Source organism: Ornithorhynchus anatinus, chromosome 13 (genome assembly GCF_004115215.2).
Source record: "Ornithorhynchus anatinus isolate Pmale09 chromosome 13, mOrnAna1.pri.v4, whole genome shotgun sequence".
Taxonomy (NCBI): domain Eukaryota; kingdom Metazoa; phylum Chordata; class Mammalia; order Monotremata; family Ornithorhynchidae; genus Ornithorhynchus; species Ornithorhynchus anatinus.
In genome coordinates this window covers 29,628,955-29,652,285 of record NC_041740.1, presented here as the reverse complement: position 1 = coordinate 29,652,285, position 23,331 = coordinate 29,628,955, and the positions used below count along the sequence as shown (strand labels likewise).

The window sequence follows — 23,331 nt, the reverse complement described above, 5'->3', positions numbered from 1 at the left end:
ATAAATAAATAAAAATTGCAGAATAAAACCTAGTATGCATGAAATACCATTAGGGATATTAATAAACAAATATTTATGGGGAAATGCAGGTCCAATTCTTTTGAAATCTAATCAGTAGATTACAAATAATTGAAGATCATGACCTGTTGTTTCATGTTTAGATAAAGAATGGATTGCGAAAAACCTGGGTATGAGATTAGATATAAGAAAAACATTCTGGGGTAGAAAAAGTAGTTGAAAATGGCAAGCTAAGTCGGACACAAAGTGATTTTCTAAGTTGCTGTCTGTACTTATGATTCTCTAATGTGTTTTTGATAACATCTTTTTTCTTCTCTCAGTAACATATTTAGAGGCTATGCTGTGTGTATCTATCATATGGCTAATATTCGGGCTGCTTTCAATGGACCATATGCTCATAAGGAAGGGCCAGAATATCACTGGTCACTCTACGAAGGGAAAATACCTTATCCAAGACCTGGTTCTGTAAGTTCAATCATTCACTGAGTTATTCAGAGTCAGTATTAGGTCACCATATGCCAGAGTCTCCTAGCTCCTTCTGAAATGCTGATAAATTTGGGAATAATACTAAGAGTGTTATGTTTACTATTTTCTTTTCAACTGGTGGATTGTTTTAAGTGCTTCTGTGGCTCTCTTTTTAGATGATATTATTTTAAATTAGAATAAAGACATCCAAATGGTTATTTTTACACCGTGTGTTCTGTGGGCAACTTGGTTGGAGAAGTACAAGATAGTCTGTGCCATGTGGTTTACAGAAAGCAAACATTTAACTTGTGGTACAATTCAAACCATACCATCACTCCCAGCAGCCAGGAAAATCCCAGTGCTAGGCTGATTAGACAATTGCTTCAGAGTCAAGTAGAAAACACTTTTTGCCAAGCTAAAGGCAAAACTGGAAGCAAATATTGCCACTTTTCACAAGTGGAAGTTTATTGTTGTCAATCATTATCTCCATAAGTTTAAAAGTCCTATTTCCAGGAAGACCTAAACTGTATTTTATTTCACATTATTGATAGAAACTAGAGTTGAAACAGGGCAAGCTTTCTCCTGAGTCTTTTCTAGAAATGCTTCTTAAAACCACATTGTCTTAATGGAAATTTGGAGGAAGTGAATGGTTCCTGAATTGCTTCTAGTATTCTCATAAATGCTTTCAGTTAGAACTTATGAGAGCATGTTAAAGGAAAAATTCATGCTAAATTAAGGAGCGCTACCTGTTTTTTTTTAAATAAACCATTTAAAAAATCCCTGTTTTCAACATTTGGCTCTCTAATTCTATTAGTAAACTTGATTTAATTAGCAATATTCTGTCTGTGCACTTTACAAAATAGCAAAATTGATCATGGAAAATGTTGTAATTTTTCTTGGTAATGGAAGGACATAAGCAAAACACAGAAGCACTTAGTTACAATGTGAATATTAAAATTAAATAGGGTGCTATTAAGTTTTTAAGGTAATAATTCATTGTTACTGTTGTACATTTTATCTGAAATGGCCTTAATTTTGCCACTGAATGTTTGAGGTAGTAAATTGAGACATTTACTTAAACCAAATGTTTGAGCTCTACAAAATTTGTAGCAAATGGTTTTCCCATTCCATTTAGCTAACTCAAGGATGAAGATTGTATCTGTTTATTGTTATATTGTACTCTCCCAAGTGCTTAATACAGTGTTCTGCACACAGTAAGAGCTCAATGAATATGATTGAGTGACTGATTGATAAACTTTTCTTTAGAAAAAATAAGTCCAGTTCCAGGGCTTGAGTAGAATCTTTTTTAGGCCCATTTTGCCAGGATGAAGTTTGGTTAATTGCTCAAACAATTCTGATCATTATTCTGATCCCTGAATTACATTATGAAAAACCTTTCTGAAGGCAAACACCTTCACTTTCAGACTTTATGACACAATTTAAATTATTATTTCAAAATATAACTTCTGGATGCATATACTCAAATTAGAAGGTTACTGTATCAGCCCTATAGCATCTACGCTTTTGGAGGGTTTAGTGATTTTTTTTTAACTTAGGAAAGGGAGAAAGGTTTTCAGAAATAAGAGAAAAATGCAATTTCATTACATTCATTTTTTCATTTATCAACATAAGAACTTGAGAAATGTCATGCTAGTGGCCCATCGATCCCAGTATTCAGTCTCTGAGAGGAGCAACAGGATGTGAAAAGACTGTGCTGTGATTGTTCTCAATTATTTACATTCTCATGGCTCATAATGTACCTTCTAGCATCCTGTACTTTTCTTTTAGGAATCAAAGCATTTATCCAACTCGTTCCTGAGCAAGTACAGGAAAATACATCTTTTAACCTCTCATGCATGTTCACCAAATGCCAAGTCATAATAATGATAATAATTATAATGGTATTGGTTAAACGTATACTGTGTTCCAGGCACAGTACTGTAAAGTGTGTTATGAACTGTAGGTCTTAAATGTAGTAGATATTTTCTTTCTGCAAAGCTTCCTGTGATGATGAATTTTGTATGGTTACCATCTGTGTGAACTATTTTTGTTTACCTTTGGCTTACTAGCTTCAAGCTTCAGTGAATGCCCCACTTTCCTGTGATTTACAGTGTCATAGCATATCTCCTAGCATAGATTCCACAAATAATAATAATAATAATAATGATTTATCCAGAAAAAACCGGGATTAAGGCAGAAACATGCATAATTAGTTATATTGTTCCAACAGTGTGCCAGTAAGGTGAACGGAGGAAAGTATAGTTCCACCAAAGATTATCCAGATGAGGCTATCCGGTTTGCAAGGAATCACCCACTGATGTTTCATCCTATTCTACCAGTCCATAAGCGACCAATCTTGGTAAAGACCGAAGGAAAATATAATCTCAAACAAATAGCAGTGGATCGAGTGGAAGCTAAAGATGGGAAATATGATGTCCTGTTTATTGGCACAGGTAATGAAAAGTTTATGAAGAGTTCAAAATTTGCATTGCAATTTAGAAACAAAAATATTAGAAGCCCACATGGGAATACTTAAAGTTTTCATTACAATTAGATTGTAAACTCCTAGAGTATGGTCTGTGTCTACTTTTATTGTTCTCACCCAAGTGCCTAGTAAAAAGGACTTAATAAGTACCGTTGAATATTAGAAACATCATCTAACCTTGACTTCACCCAAATTGCCTTCTGATTCTCCTCATATCTCTCTGGCCACTCCTTTTCACTCTCTTTCACTGACAACTCCTCCGTCTCATGCCGCTAACTGACAATCCGTCACAGTTCAGTTCTGGTTCCTTTTCTATTCTCCATCTACACCCACTCTCTTGGAGAACTCATTTGCTCCCATGGTTTCAACTACAATCTCTACACAGATGATTCCCAAATCTTCATACCCAGCCCTGACCAGGCAACTATGACTTTGGCTGTGCATCTTAAGGGTTTCTTTAACATCTTGATACTCATCTCAGCTCCCCAGTACTAATGTAAATATTCTTATACTCTATCATTTCCCCTATTTTATTTTATTCTATGTTAATGTCTATTGCCCACTGTAAGTAGTAATGCTCCTTGTGGGCAGGAATCGTGCCTTCACTCTGTTGTATTTTACTTTCCCAAGCGGTTAGTTCTGTGCTTTGCACACAGTAAGTGACCAATAAGTACAATTGTTGGATATAATAATAATAATAATAATAATGATAATGATATTTGTTAAGCACTTACTAGATGCCAGACACTGTACTGAGCACCAGGGTGGATATAAGCAAATCAGGTTGGTCGCAGTCCCTGTCCCATGTGGGGCTCACGATCTCAATACCCATTTTCCAGATGAGGTAACTGAGGCACAGAGAAGTTAAGTGACTTGCCCAAGGTCACACAGCAGACAAGTGGTGGAACCAGGTTTAAAACCCATGACCTTCTGACTCCCAGGCTTATTTCTGACATGTTAAATCCAAAACAGACTTCCATAAACTGTTAGGTGAATTAGTTACTATGTCAGTGTTCCTGTACTTCTCATCTTGTTGAACACCCAACCAGATGCCCTTGGGAATTAAAGAAAATATAAGCACACTGAGATAAAGAGTTGAATCATTTAAATGCTTTGTTTAAATGCCCAGAAATGATTAAAGAGATTCCAATCGTACATCTAAATGTCTTTGGAACATACAGGACTTTTTGACAAGGTGTTAGTAATGATTCTGTCAAAAAAAAGTTTAATGTAAGATAGATTTGCACCTAGTGCACATTAAATGAAAAACATATTACATGTTTTATTATAACATAAAAGAAAGGCACTAGGGTACTATCAAAATATGTTTTCAATTACTCTTGTTTGTTTACTTTAACTTTTAAGGTTTGGATGTTGCATCTAGGAAATTTTACCATAGGATTCATTAATTCTGATGTGTGCTTTGCTGCCGTGATTCATGTTATTTATAAGAAGATTTTATTTTGCACTTGTGTATCTCAACATTTGTGCATTGGATTTTGGCACTAGAGAAAGTAGAAATAACTACTGCACATTATGATCCTTATACAATCATCCTCAATAAAAAAAAAGTGAAATGTAAACATCTTACACTGAGTAGTTTTCAGCAGTATTAGAGAAAAGTCCAATTTTCCCTCTATCAATAGAAACACTTCAGCCTGCAAGAGGAGAATTGTAGCACGAAGGCTTGGAGTCTCAAAATAGTTTTAAAGGATTATTAATAGGAACGATTAACATGACTTTAAAGGATTATTAGAAAGGCCAAAATTTAAGGTTAGAATTTCAGGAGAGCCACCCAGAAAATTCTCACTCGATAGGGAAACTTTACTGTGACATCAAGGGCTTTGAGTTAACCACTTTAAGAAATTCTTCTTTAGTCGTGGTTGTTCTTTGAAAACGAAGGTTGAGACTATTTTTCAGTTTCTCCTTTGGCTTTGGGATGGGAAGTTACCCCTGCTTTTGATCTTTTCCTGGGTTGCCCTCCCTGTGATATGCCTGGATCTGTTTTCTAGTCAATCCTTCATATGTCACACTCACATTAGGTAGAAAGAAGAATTGGAAATAGAGGATTTGGGTACTGATATGAGGACTGAGAGTGCTGAAGTGGCAGGGAACAGCTGAGGCATTGCATTCCACTCTCAAGCAATCTGTAAGAGGAAACTCTGGAATTCAGGCCTCAGAAGCAGTTACTTCTTCATTCACCTTGGGAGAGCAGTGATTCACTTGGGAAAGTAACAAGGCTACTAAATCCATTCATTTTATGATTGGTGAGCCTTAAGGACCAGAGGAGGTATGTGACCTGTAGGTTTCAAAGTGGTTGGATAGCAGCATTCCCCAATCATGTATTTGCTAATCTCATTTTGCTATTTTTATTTTTTGGAATCTTACTGTAATGTCCCTGGAAGAGATGACTTTTGTAGCCATAGGAGAGGTTGGGCCTTCCTCTAAGCATCTGCAGACTCTTAGAGAGGTTTGGAGCTTAATATCACCAAAATGGTACATTTACAAAACTGGTACATTTTGGGCCAACATCTCAGATCATGTACCCTTTCGTGCCTTCTCTGACTGCTTGGATAGGCAGACTTTTAAAATAGCTTGCTACCATAATAGCGCTCTTCAGTGAAGAGACATTTTTCAGCTGATCATAAATCTCAGCTTCTCCGTGATGTGTTTCTGTCTTCTTTAGGATAATTGCCATTCCATATAGACTTATGCTAATTCTTCATGAAACCCATGATTTCTTGCACATCTTTTCTATGTACCCTTTGAGAATACTATTGTCAGCACAAAGATGTTTCTAGTTGATTATCTCTAGGGCATGGGTTAGAAATTCTGATTGCAATGGAAAAAAAAATGTTACCTTTTACATCTGGATTTGAGAACTATAACACATTTACAGATAAGAACTTAATTTTCTTCCAAAACTCATTTCATTGAAGAGATTAGCAAATACTTTCTCTTCAGTAATGTACTGTGACACATATCAAATGACCGTGAGTTCATGTGGTGGAAGGCGGGATGATTTAAAGCTTTAATGTGGGCTGCATGTTGAAATTGATTTGTCAGGTCATCTTTATGTTGCTTTGTATTTATAATTCTGAATGGTTAATGTTTAATATGCACTTTGGTCATCATCAGTTGGAAATATTACGGTTATTCTAACATAACTCCTATTTTCTTACAGATAATGGGATTGTACTGAAAGTCATCACCATTTACAACCAGGAAACAGAATCAATGGAAGAAGTGATTCTAGAAGAACTGCAAGTATTCAAGGTACTATATAATGCCCTGGGCCATTACCAAGTAGCTGTTGATTAAAGTGCTTCCAAAAGAAAGAGGCAGGGAGTTGGGGTAATTCTGAAAGAAGTCCCAATGTGTTTCTTAACTCATCATATGTATTTTGTTGAAGGATTTAATATTTTCCCCATTTTTCTTCCAATCATTCAACTAATAACTTTTACTGAGTACCTATTGTGTGCAGAACACTAATAATCACTTGGGAGAGTACAGTATAATTACTTGACATTATCCCTGGTCTTAAGATCTTATACTCCAATGAGGGAGACATGCTAAAATGCATTACAACCGATTAATTGAATCGTTAATCTTTAATAAGTGAAAATAAATTACAGCTTGGAGAAAGCAATAGGCGATAAATGTATATACGTAAATGCTTTGTGGGATTGGGTGGTAAGTAAAAAGGTGCCTATGTTATGTGGAAGGCCTCCTGGAGGAGATGTAATTTCAAAGGTTTTTGAAGATGGAGAAACTGTTTTATCAGGTGTGAAGGGGGAAGAATTTCTAGGTGTTGAGGCAGGGTGAGTAGTTATCTTCTATTTCACCAGTATTTAGCACAGTGCTTGGCACACAATCGAACTTAAGAAATACCAAAATCTATCATTATTATTATGATTATCATTATTAGAGGTTAGCAGCAGGAGAGATAAGAATGAGGCACAGCGAGCAAGTTGGCTTGAGAGGAGCAAAGGAGACCAGCTGGGGTGTAGAGGGAGAAGTGGGCAAATAAGGGAGAGAGCTGATTAGGGGCCTAAAGGTTGATGGTCAGAAATTTCTACTCGGTGCATAAAGGAACAGGCAATCATTGATGAATTTTAAGGTGTGGGGAGTCACGTCCACATTGACATTAAAAAAAAAAAAAGATAGCTCTCTTCTTTCCAGCATAAAGGGAGCAGAATATGCTTAGGAATGCAACACGGACTTGAAGTAGGAGAGCAGGTAAAGGGGATGGAAGGAGGCAGCCCCATCATTCCCATGCAAATAGCAAGGATGTTACATTATTTCTCAAAATGTCATTTACACCAAGAGAGATTGTTAGCTCCTTGAGGGTAGGGATCTTCTCTACTAACTCTGGTGTACTCTCCTAAGCACTTAGTACATAGACTACTCTGCTTAGGGTAAGACCTCATAAATACTATTGATTGACTGATTGATTAAGAGAGTGCACATGTCATTTGAAAATGGCCCAGAGATCTATTGATTCTACAACAGTGTGATTGTTTTTATTCTATTCTTTTTTTCTTATGGTATTTGTTAAGCACTTATTGTGTATCAGGCATGTATTAAGTGCTGGGGGAGATATAAACTAATCCTATTGGACAAAGTCCCTGTCCCTGTCACAGTCTTAATCCCCATTTTGCAGATTAGGGAACTGAAAACCAGAGAAGTGAAGTGATGTGCCTAAGGCCACTCAGGAGACAAGTGGTGGAGCCGGGATTAGAATCCAGGTCCTTCTGACTCTCGGGCCCATGCTCTATCCTCTAGGCCATGCTCTTCCCCTGTGACAACTCCATGGGATTTGGGGAGCCTGGGTGGAAGGGAATGAAGTGGTCAGTGGAATTCCCCCCGGATTGAGACTCTCTGCTTAAAACAGGCACTCACACACCTTCAGGGTGAGGGAAGGAAGGAGGAATATCATTTTCCTCTCTACAGCTCCCAAGGAGACATAGTTTTGCATCTGCACTCTTGAATGTCTCACTCCCCTTCTTAAACAACTCCAGTGGTTGCCTATTGACCTCCGCTCCAAACAAAAAATCCTCACTCTAGGCTTCAAGGCTCTCCATCACCTTGCCCCTTCCTACCTCTCCTCCCTTCTCTCTTTCTACCGCCCATCCCGCACGCTCCGCTCCTCTGCCGCCCACCTCCTCACCATCCCTCGGTCTCGCCTATCCCGCCGTCGACCCCCGGGTCACGTCCTCCCGCGGTCCTGGAACGCCCTCCCTCCTCACCTCCGCCAAACTGATTCTCTTTCCCTCTTCAAAACCCTACTTAAAACTCACCTCCTCCAAGAGGCGTTCCCAGACTGAGCTCCTCTTCTCCCTCTACTCCCTCTGCCATCCCCCCTTTACCTCTTGGCAGCTAAACCCTTATTTTCCCCTTTTCCCTCTGCTCCTCCACCTCTCCCTTCCCATCCCCTCAGCACTGTACTCGTCCGCTCAACTGTATATATTTTCGTTACCCTATTTATTTTGTTAATGAATTGTACATCGCCTTGATTCTGTTTAGTTGCCATTGTTTTTACGAGATGTTCTTCCCCTTGACTCTGTTTATTGCCATTGTTCTTGTCTGTCCATCTCCCCCGATTAGACTGTAAGCCCGTCAAACGGCAGGGACTGTCTCTGTCTGTTGCCGACTTGTTCATCCCAAGCGCTTAGTACAGTGCTCTGCACATAGTAAGCGCTCAATAAATACTATTGAATGAATGAATGAATGAATGCGAGACTCAGGTACAACAATAATATTCCCAGTTCTTACACAATATGAGGCTTACATTCTTGCAAAACCCTGAGTTAAGAAAAATTCAGACAGTAGTGTTCACGGCAAGCATGCACACAAAACATTCTTCCCACCCGGCAGCAACTAGTATCTTAAGCATGTTCCCTCTACCAGAAAAGCATCTTCTAATTCCCTAACATCTTTATTAAAATGGGTGGTGAAAAGATGCACCCACACTATTAGTGTTCAATAAATATGATTGAATGAATTAATTTTGGCAGATCTGAGGCTATCTTGGATTTTTGCAGAGCTTTTATATCTAGGAAGCCAAAGAACTTTTGCATCACTAATCACTGTCTCACCCCATCCTGCTGGGGTGAGGAGGAACAGTTTTTATCAGCCCCATTTCACTGTTGAGGAAATGAGGTATTGAGAAGGTAAATAACTATGGCCAAAGTCACACAGTTGGTGGGACAAAGATCCAGTGCTGTTTTGACTTGCACACAAGGATTTAGATATACTGTCTATACTGACAAGTGTTTAATAAACTATTTTATTTGTATTTTGAATCTTTGACCTGGAAGCATCCCAACAAGATAAACATACACATTTCAGCTGAAACATTTCCATGAGGCAGAAATGTCTTTTTGAAAAAATATTTTGTTTGGGAAGGCCTGATGTGGGATCCAAGTTTTTCAAATCTTTCTGAAGTAAACAACAAGCCCAGGATGTTGCAACTGCAATTACGGTAATTGTCAGGCAAGATAAGGATAAATTGAGGTGCATCAGCTAGCAACATCCCAGACATCTAGCTTGCTAGGTAAACGTCATTAAGACATGAATCTTCCTTCTTTCAAATGGGAGGCATAGTGGTAAATGTAGAGGAATGAAAGTTTGTCCCTAAAAGGTAAGGAAAACATGAATTTTCTCTATGACGCATTTAATTTGCCTGGAAAGATGTAGAAGATTTGGACTGGTTGATGATGCTTGGGTGATGCAGACAAAATCCTTGGTGTCGTGATAGAAAAGATTGATATAGCGTGACTCAGTGGAAAGAGCCCAGGCTTGGGAGTCAGAGGTCATGAGTTCGAATTCTGCCTCTGCCACTTGTCAGCTGTGTGACTGTGGGCAAGCCACTTAACTTCTCTGTGCCTCAGTTCCCTCATCTGTAAAATGGGGATTAACTGTGAGCCTCACGTGGGACAACCTGATTATCCTGTGTCTCCCCCAGCACTTAGAACAGTGCTCGGTACATAGTAAGTGCTTAATAAATATCAACATTATTATTATTCCCTTGGTTTAAAACTAGATAATTTTTTTTCCAGGTTCCCGATCCCATTCTTTTCATGGAAATTTCTTCAAAAAGAGTAAGGCATCTTTTATGTATTTAAATTACTGGGAAATACCATCTGATATGGCAAATATGTAGTCGTGCATTAATTCCGAAAATCATCTCAATTCCAATTTCACAATTTCACGTGATACGACATAATGTTTTTGCTTCCTAAACTTGGTGAGCTGGTCTAGCTCTGTGTGAAAACAGTTACTGGTGCTGTTTTGGTGAATCAATCTGAGATTCATAGATAGAAAGTGTTTATAGTGTGCTGAATCTTTGGTTATTCTCATAAAAAAGTGTCTCGGATTTTTTTTATATGTTATTTGGTTAATTTTTAAAGCTTTATACTTGTTTCAGTCAATGCTTGAATGTTTGGGACTTTTTTATGGACAGAGCTTTGCATAAAGTAAATGTTCAGGAAATACCATTGATTTATTGATTGATTGGTTGCTGAACTAAGGGACTGGTAAAGTGGGAAGAGGATCCAGCATCAATGGTATTATAAGTAAAATGATCATCATATGCACTGTATTTGAAAATGAGGCCTATTGTTCTTTGGCTAGTTCTTTGGAAGCAAGACTATCTAAGTCACTTTCTTGTTTTTAATCATCATTCAACATTGTTGCCTGGAGACTTTCCAAAACCGGGTAGAAAGTTTACTGCCATCCTACTTTGCAGACCTCTCTGCACACAGAGGTATGGACCAGATGACCTCTCAGATTCCTTAAACCCTGTCATTCAGTATATGCAATTGTTCAATTTAATAATAATTAAAATAATAATTATGGTATTTGCTAAGTGCTTATTATGTGCCAGACACTGTACTAAGCACTGAGGTAGATACAAGCAAATCAGGTTGGACACAGTCCCTGTCCCACAAAAGGCTAACAGTTTCAATCCCCATTTCGCAGATGAGGTAACTGAGGTGCAGAAAAGTTAAATTACTTGCCCATGGTCACACAGCAGACAAGTGGTAGAGTCAGAATTATAACCCATGACTTTCTGACTCCCAGGCCCATACTCTATGCCACTACTCTGTGCTTCTTCTCTGTAATGCTGCAGTCTATATCATTGTGTATTAAAAGGAGCTTCCATAACAATTCAGTCCATATTTTGCAGAACTAAAGAGAAGATTCTTGAGATACTCATATTAATTTCAATATTTCTTTTCATCAGATCCACATGGACCCTAAAAGATGATCTCATCAAAATTAGGTGTCATCATTTGTCTTTAGATTCTGTAAAATCTGTAGGTCATTGTTGCCAGATAATTAATGGTTAGAAGTTGTGAGAGAATATGCAGGATCATTTATGTGGTAATAGTAGAGGTTTGTCCATTAATGGTTTTTGCTTCTATTTCTATAGCAACAGCTCTATGTTGGGTCAGGATCTGTTGTGGCCCAAGTTAAATTCCATCAGTGCAATGTGTATGGTTCAGCTTGTGCTGACTGCTGCCTCGCGAGAGATCCATACTGCGCTTGGGATGGAATATCTTGTTCCCGCTATTATCCCACAGGATCACCTGCAAAAAGGTAAAAGTAGTGTACCACCATATTGCCTACATAACTGTACAGGAACCTTTCCTTCTGCTACAATCAAGTCCATAAAAAATAAAGTTGCATTTTTCAAAATGCAAATGAACTATAACAGCTATTGCCTTGACTAGCATTTGAAAGTCTAAAGAAACCTGTTTAAAAACTTAAGCAGATTTCGATAATTGCACATGGGGAACATTAAATATGTTCCTATAAACCCCTTTGAGAAGGCAGAAACTCATTTTTTAATATATGCAAAAGTTTTGTCAGCCATTATAAAGCAAAACAAGCCAACAATCAAATACAGTATAATCGTATGGCCGAAGGAGTAGAAGACTGAAGATTTTACGTAAGCAGAAGTTCAAGTTTTTTGTGAGCAAACCCTACTCTTAATTGCTACTACTGATGAGTGCACAGTCATTAAAATCATCCTGTTTTTGTTCTTCCTACCATTTTTGGATTATTTGAGAGATGGACTTTTCACTCTCTGGCAATCCTGGGAAAGCAGTTCCTATCCATTAATTAAATATCAGTTCATGAACTCTCAGTACCTGTCAGAGGGCTCAAAAATATCATCTCTCCTTTTTTTTCCCCTTCTCCCATGATACTTCATCTTTATTTTCCCATGATGCTGAATGCTGGTTAGGCTCAAACTGAGCCAGTGCTAATTGCATCCAGAAGAAATTAATTCTGTAATTTATGAGATGAGAGTGAACAAGCAGAGAAATGAGTGAACTAAGAACCCTTAAGATAAGTCATGTGATGGAAGTCACGCACAAGTAGGATTCCAAGCATTTCACCTCAAGGATTTTTTTAAAAGGCCCAGAAGGACTTTTTATATTTGAAAGAGCTAGGCCAAACTGAATTGGCACTTCTTAAAATGCACTCTCTGTTCCAGCTCTGAAAAATCAACAACCATATAAATTGGAGATTTATATAACCTGAACCCAGGAAAACTATCATCCTGTTGGCAGCTGCAGATATGTTCTTATCAAACAGGTTAATTGCCCTCAACTATAAAAGTTATCAACTCCAATCTTGCTGCTGATCCTCAAAGGAGCTATTCTGAGGTGTCCGTAGAAATGTGCAGCCACTCTTTGCAATATAGCTAAACTAGTTATTATGCCACCTCCGGTCAACTCAGAGTGTTCAATATCATCAGCAAGTCACTCAAAGAAAAATGGGCATTTATATGTGTATGAAGGAAGTATGAAGGTTAGTATATTGGATTAGAAAGAGTGTTTCTTCTACAAAGAGTGACCGTTTTTTTAATACGTGGTGAGTAAAGCAGTAAAATCATATTATTCAAACCTTTGCAGAAAGCTTTTCCTTAAAGATGTTACACATTATTTAAATAGGTAATATTTTATAAGAATTGTCAAAGCCAACCCACTACCAGTCTGTGTTCTGTACCTCTTTCCCTTAACCTGATAAGGCCAGTTTTTCAACCGACTTTGATCAGCTACCATCTCTCAGCAAAGCTGAGGTCTGTGGGGAGGGCCCAAGGGAGCCAGAAAGTGTTAGATAAATATGGAATGGGGAAACTGTATGCTACTGCACATGAGGGAGTTGATATTCAAAAGAAGATAAGATTCTGAACTGCATCATGCCTTCACCCCCAAATCCTCTTGAGCAGCTGAGACTAATTTATTTAATTTTGAAAGTGAATGTTTTAACTCCCAGGCAAATTCATGACCTGTGTAATTAATGAAATGTGTGACTTAATCCAAAGCATATGAAAAGCAGGTTTGTTATTCCTAACTTGAATCACCCAAATCCAGCCTAGTTCTCAAAGTCACTTATAGGTGCCAAAATCTTACTAAATTCTTCTATACAGTTCTTTCTTGGATCCTCCTCTATTCCATAAGCTCTTTGTGGACATGGATTGTGTCTACCAATTCTGTTTTATTGTACTCTCCCAAATGCTTAGTTCAGTGCTCAGCACACAGTAAGGGCTCAGTAAATACTATTGATTGATTGACCACACTATTAGTATTTCTTGGTACACCTACTATGTGCAAAGCACTGTAAAAAGTGCAGAAAAGAATGATGAGAATTAGATGTGCTCACTAGCCCTCAAAGAGCTCATAACCATGGAATAAAAGCTAGGAAAGAAGACTGGCTACAGAAACATAAAAGAGAAGTGAAACAATAATAACAGTAGGGTATTGTGGGTAGAGGAGCAGTGTTTCTGGTTTGTTGTGGTTCAGAGTCCAACAGCAACAATCACAATAACTGCCACAGCTACAGCAGCCACCGTGGCCTTCCCAGTGTTTTGTGTTTTTATGAACCATGGTGGTGCAAGGCAGGATTGGAATGAGGCCACAGGATAATATGAAAGAGTCTGACACAGGTCCACAGCTCTGGAGTGATGCGCAGGGATCATGAGCTATTTTAACCTTTTTGTAAACTGTTGTTAAGGCCTTGGCTCCGTATAATAATAGTAATTGTGATATTTATTAAGCACATCCTGTGTGCCGAGAACTCTGCTAAGCACTAGGGCAGATCCAGGATAAATTCCACTGATTGAAAGGAAAGTTCAGTATTTTGAAGGGGTAGGGAATTGCCAGGTAAAACGAGTGAAAGTACAGCATCCCGGTGTTATTAATCTGTTATCAGTTAATGAAGATGAAGATATGCTGCTGAAGAGCAGGGTATTTGGCAGATTGATTCAGAGACAATGTTCTTTTTTTTGGTAAGGAGGGGAGAGGTACAGATATATGGAGTGGAAAAAGAGAAGAGCTTCAATAGGAAAAGTCTCTTGGGAAGAATTTAGTGGGTTAGGATGAGAAGTAGGAGGAAATGATGGATCTTCCTTACTTCATTTTTTCTGAAGCATTCTGACCCCTTTCAGGTGGTCCCTTGGATATGTTTTAGCACGTGAAGGGGAAATCATTTTCCTTTCAGAGTGGATCATTTTTACTTATGGTCTGGCTAGAAGCAGAAACTGAAAGCCTATTAGCCAAATAAACAGTTCTCCCTTCTCCAAACGAAACAGCCCAACAGGAAAAGAAAATAAAAACATACTTGTTCAAAACATTCTTCCTAAGGGTGGTAGATGTTCTTATAGTCTCCTTCCACTGCAGCCTCTTTTATATTCTCCATCCTCAAGTCTTCACCTATAGTTTTCAAAATTATTCATTCAATAGTATTTATTGAGCGCTTACTATGTGCAGAGCACTGTACTAAGCGCTTGGGATGAACAAGTCGGCAACAGATAGAGACAGTCCCTGCCATTTGACGGGCTTACAGTCTAATCGGGGGAGACGGACAGACAAGAACAATGGCAATAAACAGCGTCAAGGGGAAGAACATCTCGTAAAAACAATGGCAACTAAATAGAATCAAGGCAATGTACAATTCATTAACAAAATAAATAGGGTAACGAAAATATATACAGTTGAGCGGATGAGTACAGTGCTGTGGGGATGGGAAGGGAGAGGTGGAGGAGCAGAGGGAAAAGGGGAAAATGAGGCTATAGCTGCGGAGAGGTAAAGGGGGGATGGCAGAGGGAGTAGAGGGGGAAGAGGAGCTCAGTCTGGGAACGCCTCTTGGAGGAGGTGATTTTTAAGTAGGGTTTTGAAGAGGGAAAGAGAATCAGTTTGGCGGAGGTGAGGAGGGAGGGCGTTCCAGGACCGCGGGAGGACGTGACCCAGGGGTCGACGGCGGGATAGGCGAGACCGAGGGACGGCGAGGAGGTGGGCGGCAGAGGAGCGGAGCGTGCGGGGTGGGCGGTAGACAGAGAGAAGGGAGGAGAGGTAGGAAGGGGCAAGGTGATGGAGAGCCTTGAAGCCTAGAGTGAGGAGTCTTTGTTTGGAGCGGAGGTCGATAGGCAACCACTGGAGTTGTTTAAGAAGGGGAGTGACATGCCCAGATCGTTTCTGCAGGAAGATGAGCCGGGCAGCGGAGTGAAGAATAGACCGGAGCGGGGCGAGAGAGGAGGAAGGGAGGTCAGAGAGAAGGCTGACACAGTAGTCTAGCCGGGATATAACGAGAGCCCGTAATAGTAAGGTAGCCGTTTGGGTGGAGAGGAAAGGGCGGATCTTGGCGATATTGTAGAGGTGAAACCGGCAGGTCTTGGTAACGGATAGGATGTGTGGGGTGAACGAGAGGGACGAGTCAAGGATGACACCGAGATTGCGGGCCTGAGAGACGGGAAGGATGGTCGTGCCATCCACGGTGATAGAGAAGTCTGGGAGAGGACCGGGTTTGGGAGGGAAGATGAGGAGCTCAGTCTTGCTCATGTTGAGTTTTAGGTGGCGGGCCGACATCCAGGTGGAGACGTCCCGGAGGCAGGAGGAGATGCGAGCCCGAAGGGAGGGGGAGAGGACAGGGGCGGAGATGTAGATCTGCGTTATGATAACCTTAAAGAAATCACAATTTAAGGGACTATTAAATGGAGGTACTAAATCATGATGCTCAAAGTAATATGTAAGTAGAAAATGCAGGAAGCATTACCAATACCAGAACATTTGGTCTGACCCAATCCCAGTGCTCTTAAGGACCTTTTTTCTAGCACAGGTGATATTCATTGTTATACTGTACCCTCCCAAGCCTTTAATCCAGTGCTCTGCATACAGTAAGCACTCAATAAATATGATGGAATGATTGAATGAATACCCTCCATTCTGTTAATAATAATAGTTATGGCATTTATTAAGCACCCTTCATAGTAAGTGCTGGGGTAGATAAAAGTTAATCAGGTTGAATGCAGTCCCTGACTCACAAGAACCTCACATTTTAAGTACCCTCTTCCAGATCTTTCTCATTGCATAAGATCTTTAACAAGAAAACATTTGAGGATGAAATAATAAAAGCAGAAATCCTCCATTTCCTTTCTCCCCTGTCTTTCCCCAAATCCCAGTTTTTCAGCTGCTTCAGAAACACTATTGCCCACTGCTTTATCTCATAAGTTTCCCTAACAGCCTGATAATAAGCCCATCTTTTTTTTTTAAGAAGGAGATTTCCAAACTGCAGTTTGTTTGGGTGTAGTAGCACTATTATGGTCTTCCTGCCTGTTCCAGCACACACCAGTTGCTAAACTCAACCCTCCCTAATTATTTCATGAATTTGTCACATCTCCTGACTAACATCTTATACTGAAGCCTGTGGTGAGGGATAGAATTTGTAATTTTTTTAGTTTGACTCCTCATATTTTATTAACTACCAGTGGGAAATAGTCAAACCAATTGTTAAAAAAAAACCCTTTGAACCAATGGATTCCCACTCCTCAGTAACCTCCAGTGGTTGCCCATCAACCTTTGCACCAAACTCCTTTTCATCAGCTTTAAATCACTCAGTGAGCTCACCCCTTCCTATCCTACCTCATATATTTCCTACTATGACCCAATCTGCACACTTTTCTCCTGAAACGTCATCACACGCTTGCCCCTCGAATGTCAACTTACTCACTGTAACTCAAACTCATCTACCTTGTTGCCAACCCCTTTCCCATATCCTCCCTCTGGGCTGGAACTCCCTCCTCCTTCACATACTAGAGACTACTACTCACTTCACTTTCAAAATCTTATTGAAATCACATCTCCTCCCAAGAGGTCTTTTGCCAACCAAGCACCCAATATACCCCTCACCTTCAGCCCCACAGCACTTATGTACATTCCCATAATTTATTTTAATGTCTGCCTCCCCCTCTATACCGTAAGGTCCTTGGGGTCAGGGAAGATGACTACCAAGTCTGTTGTCCTGAATTCTTGTACAATGTTCTGCACACAGTAAGCGTTCAGTAAATGCTGTTGAATGATTAACAGTTCCTGACTTGTGTTTGTATTGTCTGTCCCCATCCTGAACTTTTCTCTCTGCTGATTTGAATTTACTAAGCAGTGTTCAGTATAATTACAGTGTTTTGAACATAATACACTCCATGAAGACCAGTGATTGATTCCAACTGAATTATAAAACTTAGGGTAGAAAAAGTTATCGTCTGTTCCATACACGGACCATATTCAGGATGTGAAATAAATGACATTTTTCTATTGGTAATGCTTACAGATAGCATGCTTATGAAATATAGTTCTTGTAGTTGTGGAATCATTTTCTTGTGCAATTTTTCAGCTTTTGGATTTTGAAGATGATTAGGATATGAGAAAATAACTCTGGTTCTCACTATATATTTCACAAAAGTTGAGATCCATTATCTGGCAATAAACTAGTTAAATTTTTCTACCTTCATGAAAATTGGTCTTGGTGGTCAAATAAAAAAGTGTTCAGTTAAAAATACCACTTTCTAGAATATTTTATATTACCTCTACTATACTTAATAAAATCTAATAAATATTGTTATTTGAAATGATTATTCTTCTTTCACTCCCACTGTACTCCACCTACAAGTGTACCATTATTACTTACCAAAGTAATTTCAAGCCAAAAGATTTCATGTTGATTATTTTTCAAAATGACATTTAAGAAAGGCCTGGAATTAGTCCAAAGGCAGACCCATCCTCCCTTCACTAGGCTATGCTACTTCTCTTATCATTAATCTATACTGCTTTCTAAGGGCTACAAATATTTCATGCCAATGCAACCAGGATAAAGAATCCTGGCTGGACTGACTTGACTCCACATTTTGGGGGGGATTGGAAATTTTGGTAGAAATTTCCATTTAGCTAAATCTGCATGAGGAAAATGAAACATTAATAGGATAGTGTCTTATAGCAGAATAAACACTTTAGAGTAAGATACTGACATGGAAACTGCACCTGTCTGACAGACTGACCCTGGGCCACCCATCAGCCACTGGGCTGAGAACTCCTAGTCATTTAACAGCATGGTTAGGGGCAGGGGAAAAATTGCCTTGCAACCAAGCCCTAACCCTGTGGGGGTGGTTTGGATTGTCCTGTCCACTGAAAGCAAAGGTGATTTAATAACAGTAGCAGCAGTAACACAGCAAAGGGCAAAGATTGAAAAGGGACTGTTATGTGGAGTTTTCCTGTTTCCGTTCTATCACTTGCCCTCCCATCACACTTCCTTTAATCGATGAACTGTTGCTTGCGATAGCCTGTTAAGGCCAATTGAGACCATTTCCCAATTTATCCTTTCAACAGTGCTGAATGATATTTGACTCATGAACTTGTTTTGTACTCTTTAAACCTCTTAGTTCAGTGCTCGACACACAGTAAGGACTCAATAAATATCATTGGTTGATGGATTGATTAATTGGCTCATTAGCCAACTATAAAGTTCAGAAGAGGGCCAAAAGTCTGGCATCTGACCAAGCTCTACTTTGGGAATTTGCTAAACTGCTTACAGATGTTTATTACATACAAGATTTCCACTTGATCTAAAGTTCTCGTCACTGAGAAATGAAAAGCCTACTCAGAGTTCATCCTCAATTTTATTTTTAATCTTTGAGCATTGAGATGCAACTCTTTCCCACAGATATCTTAAGCAATGGGCTAAACACTATACTCATGCTAGAGTAGATTCAGAATAATCAGATCAGAGATAGTTTTTTCCCATATGGGCCTTACAGTCTCAAGAGGAGAGAAGAGATATTAAATCCTTATTTTATAGTTGAGGAAACTAAGGCACAGAGAAAAAGGTAACGGAAGAAATACAGATTTAAAAAAAGATGGCCCTGTGCAAGCGTATATAAGTGTTACACAAGCAAAATTTGGGGGGAACATATATTGCATTAGCTATTTTCTAAAGTCTGGACAATTGAAATTGTAATTCCATCTAAGAATGGCATTTATTTTTCAGACGTTTCCGCAGACAAGATGTTCGACATGGAAATGCAGCTCAGCAATGCTCTGGACAACAGGGCACTGGTAATCCATTTCTAAGAAACTCCTACCACACCTAGAGTGCACACTTCGAAAGTATCTGGAAATATTAAAAAATAAGCTTCTAAAACAAAGGATTATGGTTTCCTTTGTAATTTACATTTACTAAATAAGTGATTGCTGAAACCATAATTTATTTTAATGTTGGAGGCTAGGAAAAAAGAAATGCCCAAACACTTACAGAATTAGGTTTATAATATTGTACAACTTTAATGCCAATTGTTTATGAGACATCAACTCAGAGAAATGTTTGTTTTTGTTCTGGTTTGTTTTATATTTGCTAAGCACTTACTAAATGCCAGGCACTTAATAACTGCTGGGGTAGAGACAAGTCAATCAGGTTGGATACAGTCCCTGTCCCACATGGGGCTCACAATCTTAATCTCCATTTTACAGATGAGGTAACTGAGGCACAGGAAAATTAAGTGACTTGCTCAACGTCACGCAGTCAATGAGTAGTGGAGCTGGGATTAAAACCCAATTCCTTCTGATTGCCCAGGTACTAGATATCTCAGCTTTTAATACCTGAATGTAGTAATCTGGTCCTAGGTTGCAAACTCCTTATGAGCAGGGAATGGGTTTTGCATTGTGCTTTCCCAAGAGTTCAGTGCAGTGTGCTTTCTAGGTACTTAATAAATACCATTACTGCTATTCTTAATTCAAGTCAGGTAATGGTATTTACCGAGCTTACACTATGTGCATAACATTGTATTAAACTCTTGGGATAGAACAATAGCAATATGATAATAATTACAATAATAACAATAGTTATTATTATTGTTCTGTTATCCATTAACCACTTACTATGTGGCACAAGCACAATACTAAACTTGCTGCATACCTCTTTAAGCTGGCTATTTGGTTCTTTTAAGATCCTGATTCTCTTGTGGGCTCTGGAGATCCGAATTTGATTATTAACTAACTAGATGGCTTCCATTTTTTAGCCACACTGTGGCTTCAGTGGACAAGGGCATGGGCTTCTGCTTGTATGTGGCAGGTCTCTGAGACCTGCATCCCACAGTGAACTTCCTTATTACTACAAAATACCTGTTGACAGGCCTTTACTAACCCATCTTCAGCTTCTTCTACTGTCTTTTTTCTTGGGCCTAAATGAGGCACAGATCAGAAGCCTCCAGATCTCAAGTCTTTGAAGTCTTGACCTCAGGGAATTCCATTCAATGGCACTAGAAAATTGTACTGCTGTAATCAAGAAAGAAATGTCTCCTAAAAGTGTTGTGCTTTAACTACAATGTGAAAATGACTCAAAGACATAAAATTAGTTCAAAATACATCAGATCAAAGGACTAATAATGAAATTTTCCCTCTAGAAGAAGCTCTGGATAAGACTGAAAAAAGATTGGCTTATGGTATCGAATACAACAGCACGCTTCTGGAATGTACTCCACGATCATTGCAAGCCAAAGTCAACTGGTTGGTACAGAAAACACCAGAAGCAATAAAGGAGGAGGTACGTTCTCATTTAATTTGGGATATGTCCTTTAAAATGAAAAAATGCCTTGCTAGATGTGGTTGATATTAGGAATCTTTTGAGGAAACCGCTGGTAGTAAATTGGGATGCTAGATTTTCGTGACCTTTTCCAATCCTGTGATTCTCTCTTTCAAATGCCTCAAGCAGTTACTCCTAAGTAGTATTAGTTTCTAAGAGAATAACAAAGTTCTCTTGGTAGAATATGTCTTTTTCATAGGACATTTTTTCTAAGCCTCATTCCCTCATGGGAATGAGGGATGAACAATGATAACATAATCCTTTGAGGTACAAATACTTTGCAAACTGAAATGCTTCTTATGAGGCAGACTAGGTGCCCAGAAAGAATTCTGCTATGCTTACCCCAGTTAACCCTCTTAATTGACTACAGGAAATAGAGTAAGTGAAAAAGTTCTAAATGAAGCATAATTGTCCTAAAGGAAATGAAATACAGTGCATTCCCCCCAAATGAATCAGAGCAGTACAAATATATTGAAATGGTGATTACATCCTCACTAGAGATAGATGCATGAACAAAGAGCAATGCCAAGATGTACATATGCAAATAGAATAATTTTTCAAGTCCATTCTTCGGATCCTAATTAGCTAACATATTTTCCATTATCTTTGCTAAATATATCTGTCACTATCTATGCAACATTGATATGGTTCTATACATTTTATTAAATTTAGGCAACATACTGCAAGAGGAGTAAGGCTGGTTGAATTTGGCAAGATGAGGGAATAGTCTAACTGAGGGATTAAAATTCAATAGGGCCATTGTTAGAGTGTTATAAGAGGTGCATTAAACAGGGAATGGTTGTTCTTTTCGGTCCTCATGTAAACCTGGATTCATTTGAAGTACTGATTGATTTTTGGTGAGCTTTATTATTCCAATGCATTCCAGGAAGGTTGTAAATTTTCAAAGAAAACTGGATGGTCTCTGTTCTCCCAGGTCAGCAGGAGGGAAGCCTGCCTTTGGGAACCACAGGATTAGGGAGAGGACAGGAAGGGTGTCAGAAGTTTCTGGGGAAGAAAATGGGTATTCAGTCACTGCTGCCTCAAAGTTGCCTGGTCTCCTTGGGCAAAGCTGGAGTTGTATCTGAGGATCTGAGTCTTTGACTCGAGTCTATTTGATATTGGAAGTCCCTGAATGGAATCATTAATGGTATTTATTGAGAGCCTACTATGTGCAGATAACTGAACTAAGAGAGTACAATGCAAAAGAATTGGTAGAATTGTTCCCTGCCCACAGTATGCTTACAGTCCAGAGACTGGAATGATCTCCTCAGTCAAGGAGAAATCCCTTGCATTCTAGGGTACAGAAACCTTGGCCTGCATTATGTCTTGCTTTCCTCCTGAAGAAAAAATTTTGATCAATCAACCAATTAATGGTACCTATTGAGCACTTACTGTGTGTAGAACCCTGTTCTATGTACTTGGGAGAGTACAGTACAAGAGAGTAGATAGATGAATAAAAAATCCTGCCTCTGTTTCCAAGTCAATCAGTGAACATTTAAAAATTTTTCCTGCTAGGCTACCAAGCAGATTGTTAGCCTTTCCCTCAGGGAATTTCATTAAGTAGAACCAATAAACCATGCAGCAGTAATCAAGAAAGAAAAATCTCCTGCAAGTGCTGGGCTTTAATCATGACGTGAAAATGATCCAAAAGACTGCAAACATATGGCCGTTTGCAGCGATTCACGTTAACAGGCACTATCACTTAAGCTCTAAAAGTCTTTTCCAGCCTTATTTCATCTGGAGCGAATCGGTCCTGTTCAGTCAGCATGACTAGCTTGGCAGAGGCAGGCATGAAAACATGCTAAACAGTCCCTTGAGCTAAATCGTGCTTGCATGGATGTCTTCTTTCATCAGTTGTTCTCTGCACTTCGGCTTTTCTGTTTCTACTTGTAGCCTCCCATTTGAAACATGGGAGAAATGGTGCATTGGCCTCCAGGGACTCAACAGTCCCCTTCATCCTCACCACCCGTATTTTCCCTGCTGCGACTCTTCACCCATATTTCTTGGTTAACATTTCTGCCCTCTCATTTGCTGCTCTTCATCTCTTCTGTGTAGTCTCTCCACTGGAGCCGTGAATAATAGGATTACATTCTATGTCTTGAGGGTTGTTAGTCTTCATTCTCTTGAGATTTGAGCACTTATCCCTGGTTTACATCGAAAGAAAACTGCAGATTCCAGTTCTGTGTAGTGGGCATTGTGTCATGGTAGCCTTGTCTCTCTAGGAATGTGGGTTCAGATGATGGCTTGTTTCAGAAAATGTAAAAATAGTGATTGTATCTTTTTATCCTCATGAAAGTGTGATAACCATTCCCTGGTAGAGGAAATCATAGATCTGGAATGTATCACATAGATGAATACTGTATTTTGTGTGAGAATTTGGGCTGAACAATGTCAATCTCAAACTACTACACCCTTCTTAGATTTAAGAGAAAGAAATACCCTGCTCT

The 23,331-nt window shown here is 39.1% G+C and overlaps 1 protein-coding gene across 2 annotated transcripts in view; it reads left to right on the top strand.

The window, feature by feature from the left end:
• Positions 1 to 23,331, top strand: part of SEMA3E (semaphorin 3E) — a 190,073-nt gene that overhangs the window by 154,323 nt on the left and 12,419 nt on the right. Inside the window, exons 10-16 of one of the 2 annotated variants that reach the window (XM_029077778.2) lie at positions 339 to 483; positions 2,714 to 2,936; positions 6,153 to 6,244; positions 10,030 to 10,071; positions 11,406 to 11,572; positions 19,295 to 19,362; positions 20,709 to 20,845. In XM_029077778.2, coding sequence (XP_028933611.1) covers positions 339 to 483; positions 2,714 to 2,936; positions 6,153 to 6,244; positions 10,030 to 10,071; positions 11,406 to 11,572; positions 19,295 to 19,362; positions 20,709 to 20,845 — 874 coding nt within the window. Of the gene's footprint in view, positions 1 to 338; positions 484 to 2,713; positions 2,937 to 6,152; positions 6,245 to 10,029; positions 10,072 to 11,405; positions 11,573 to 19,294; positions 19,363 to 20,705; positions 20,846 to 23,331 lie in introns of both variants that reach the window. The other variant, XM_029077777.2, reaches the window with a different exon arrangement.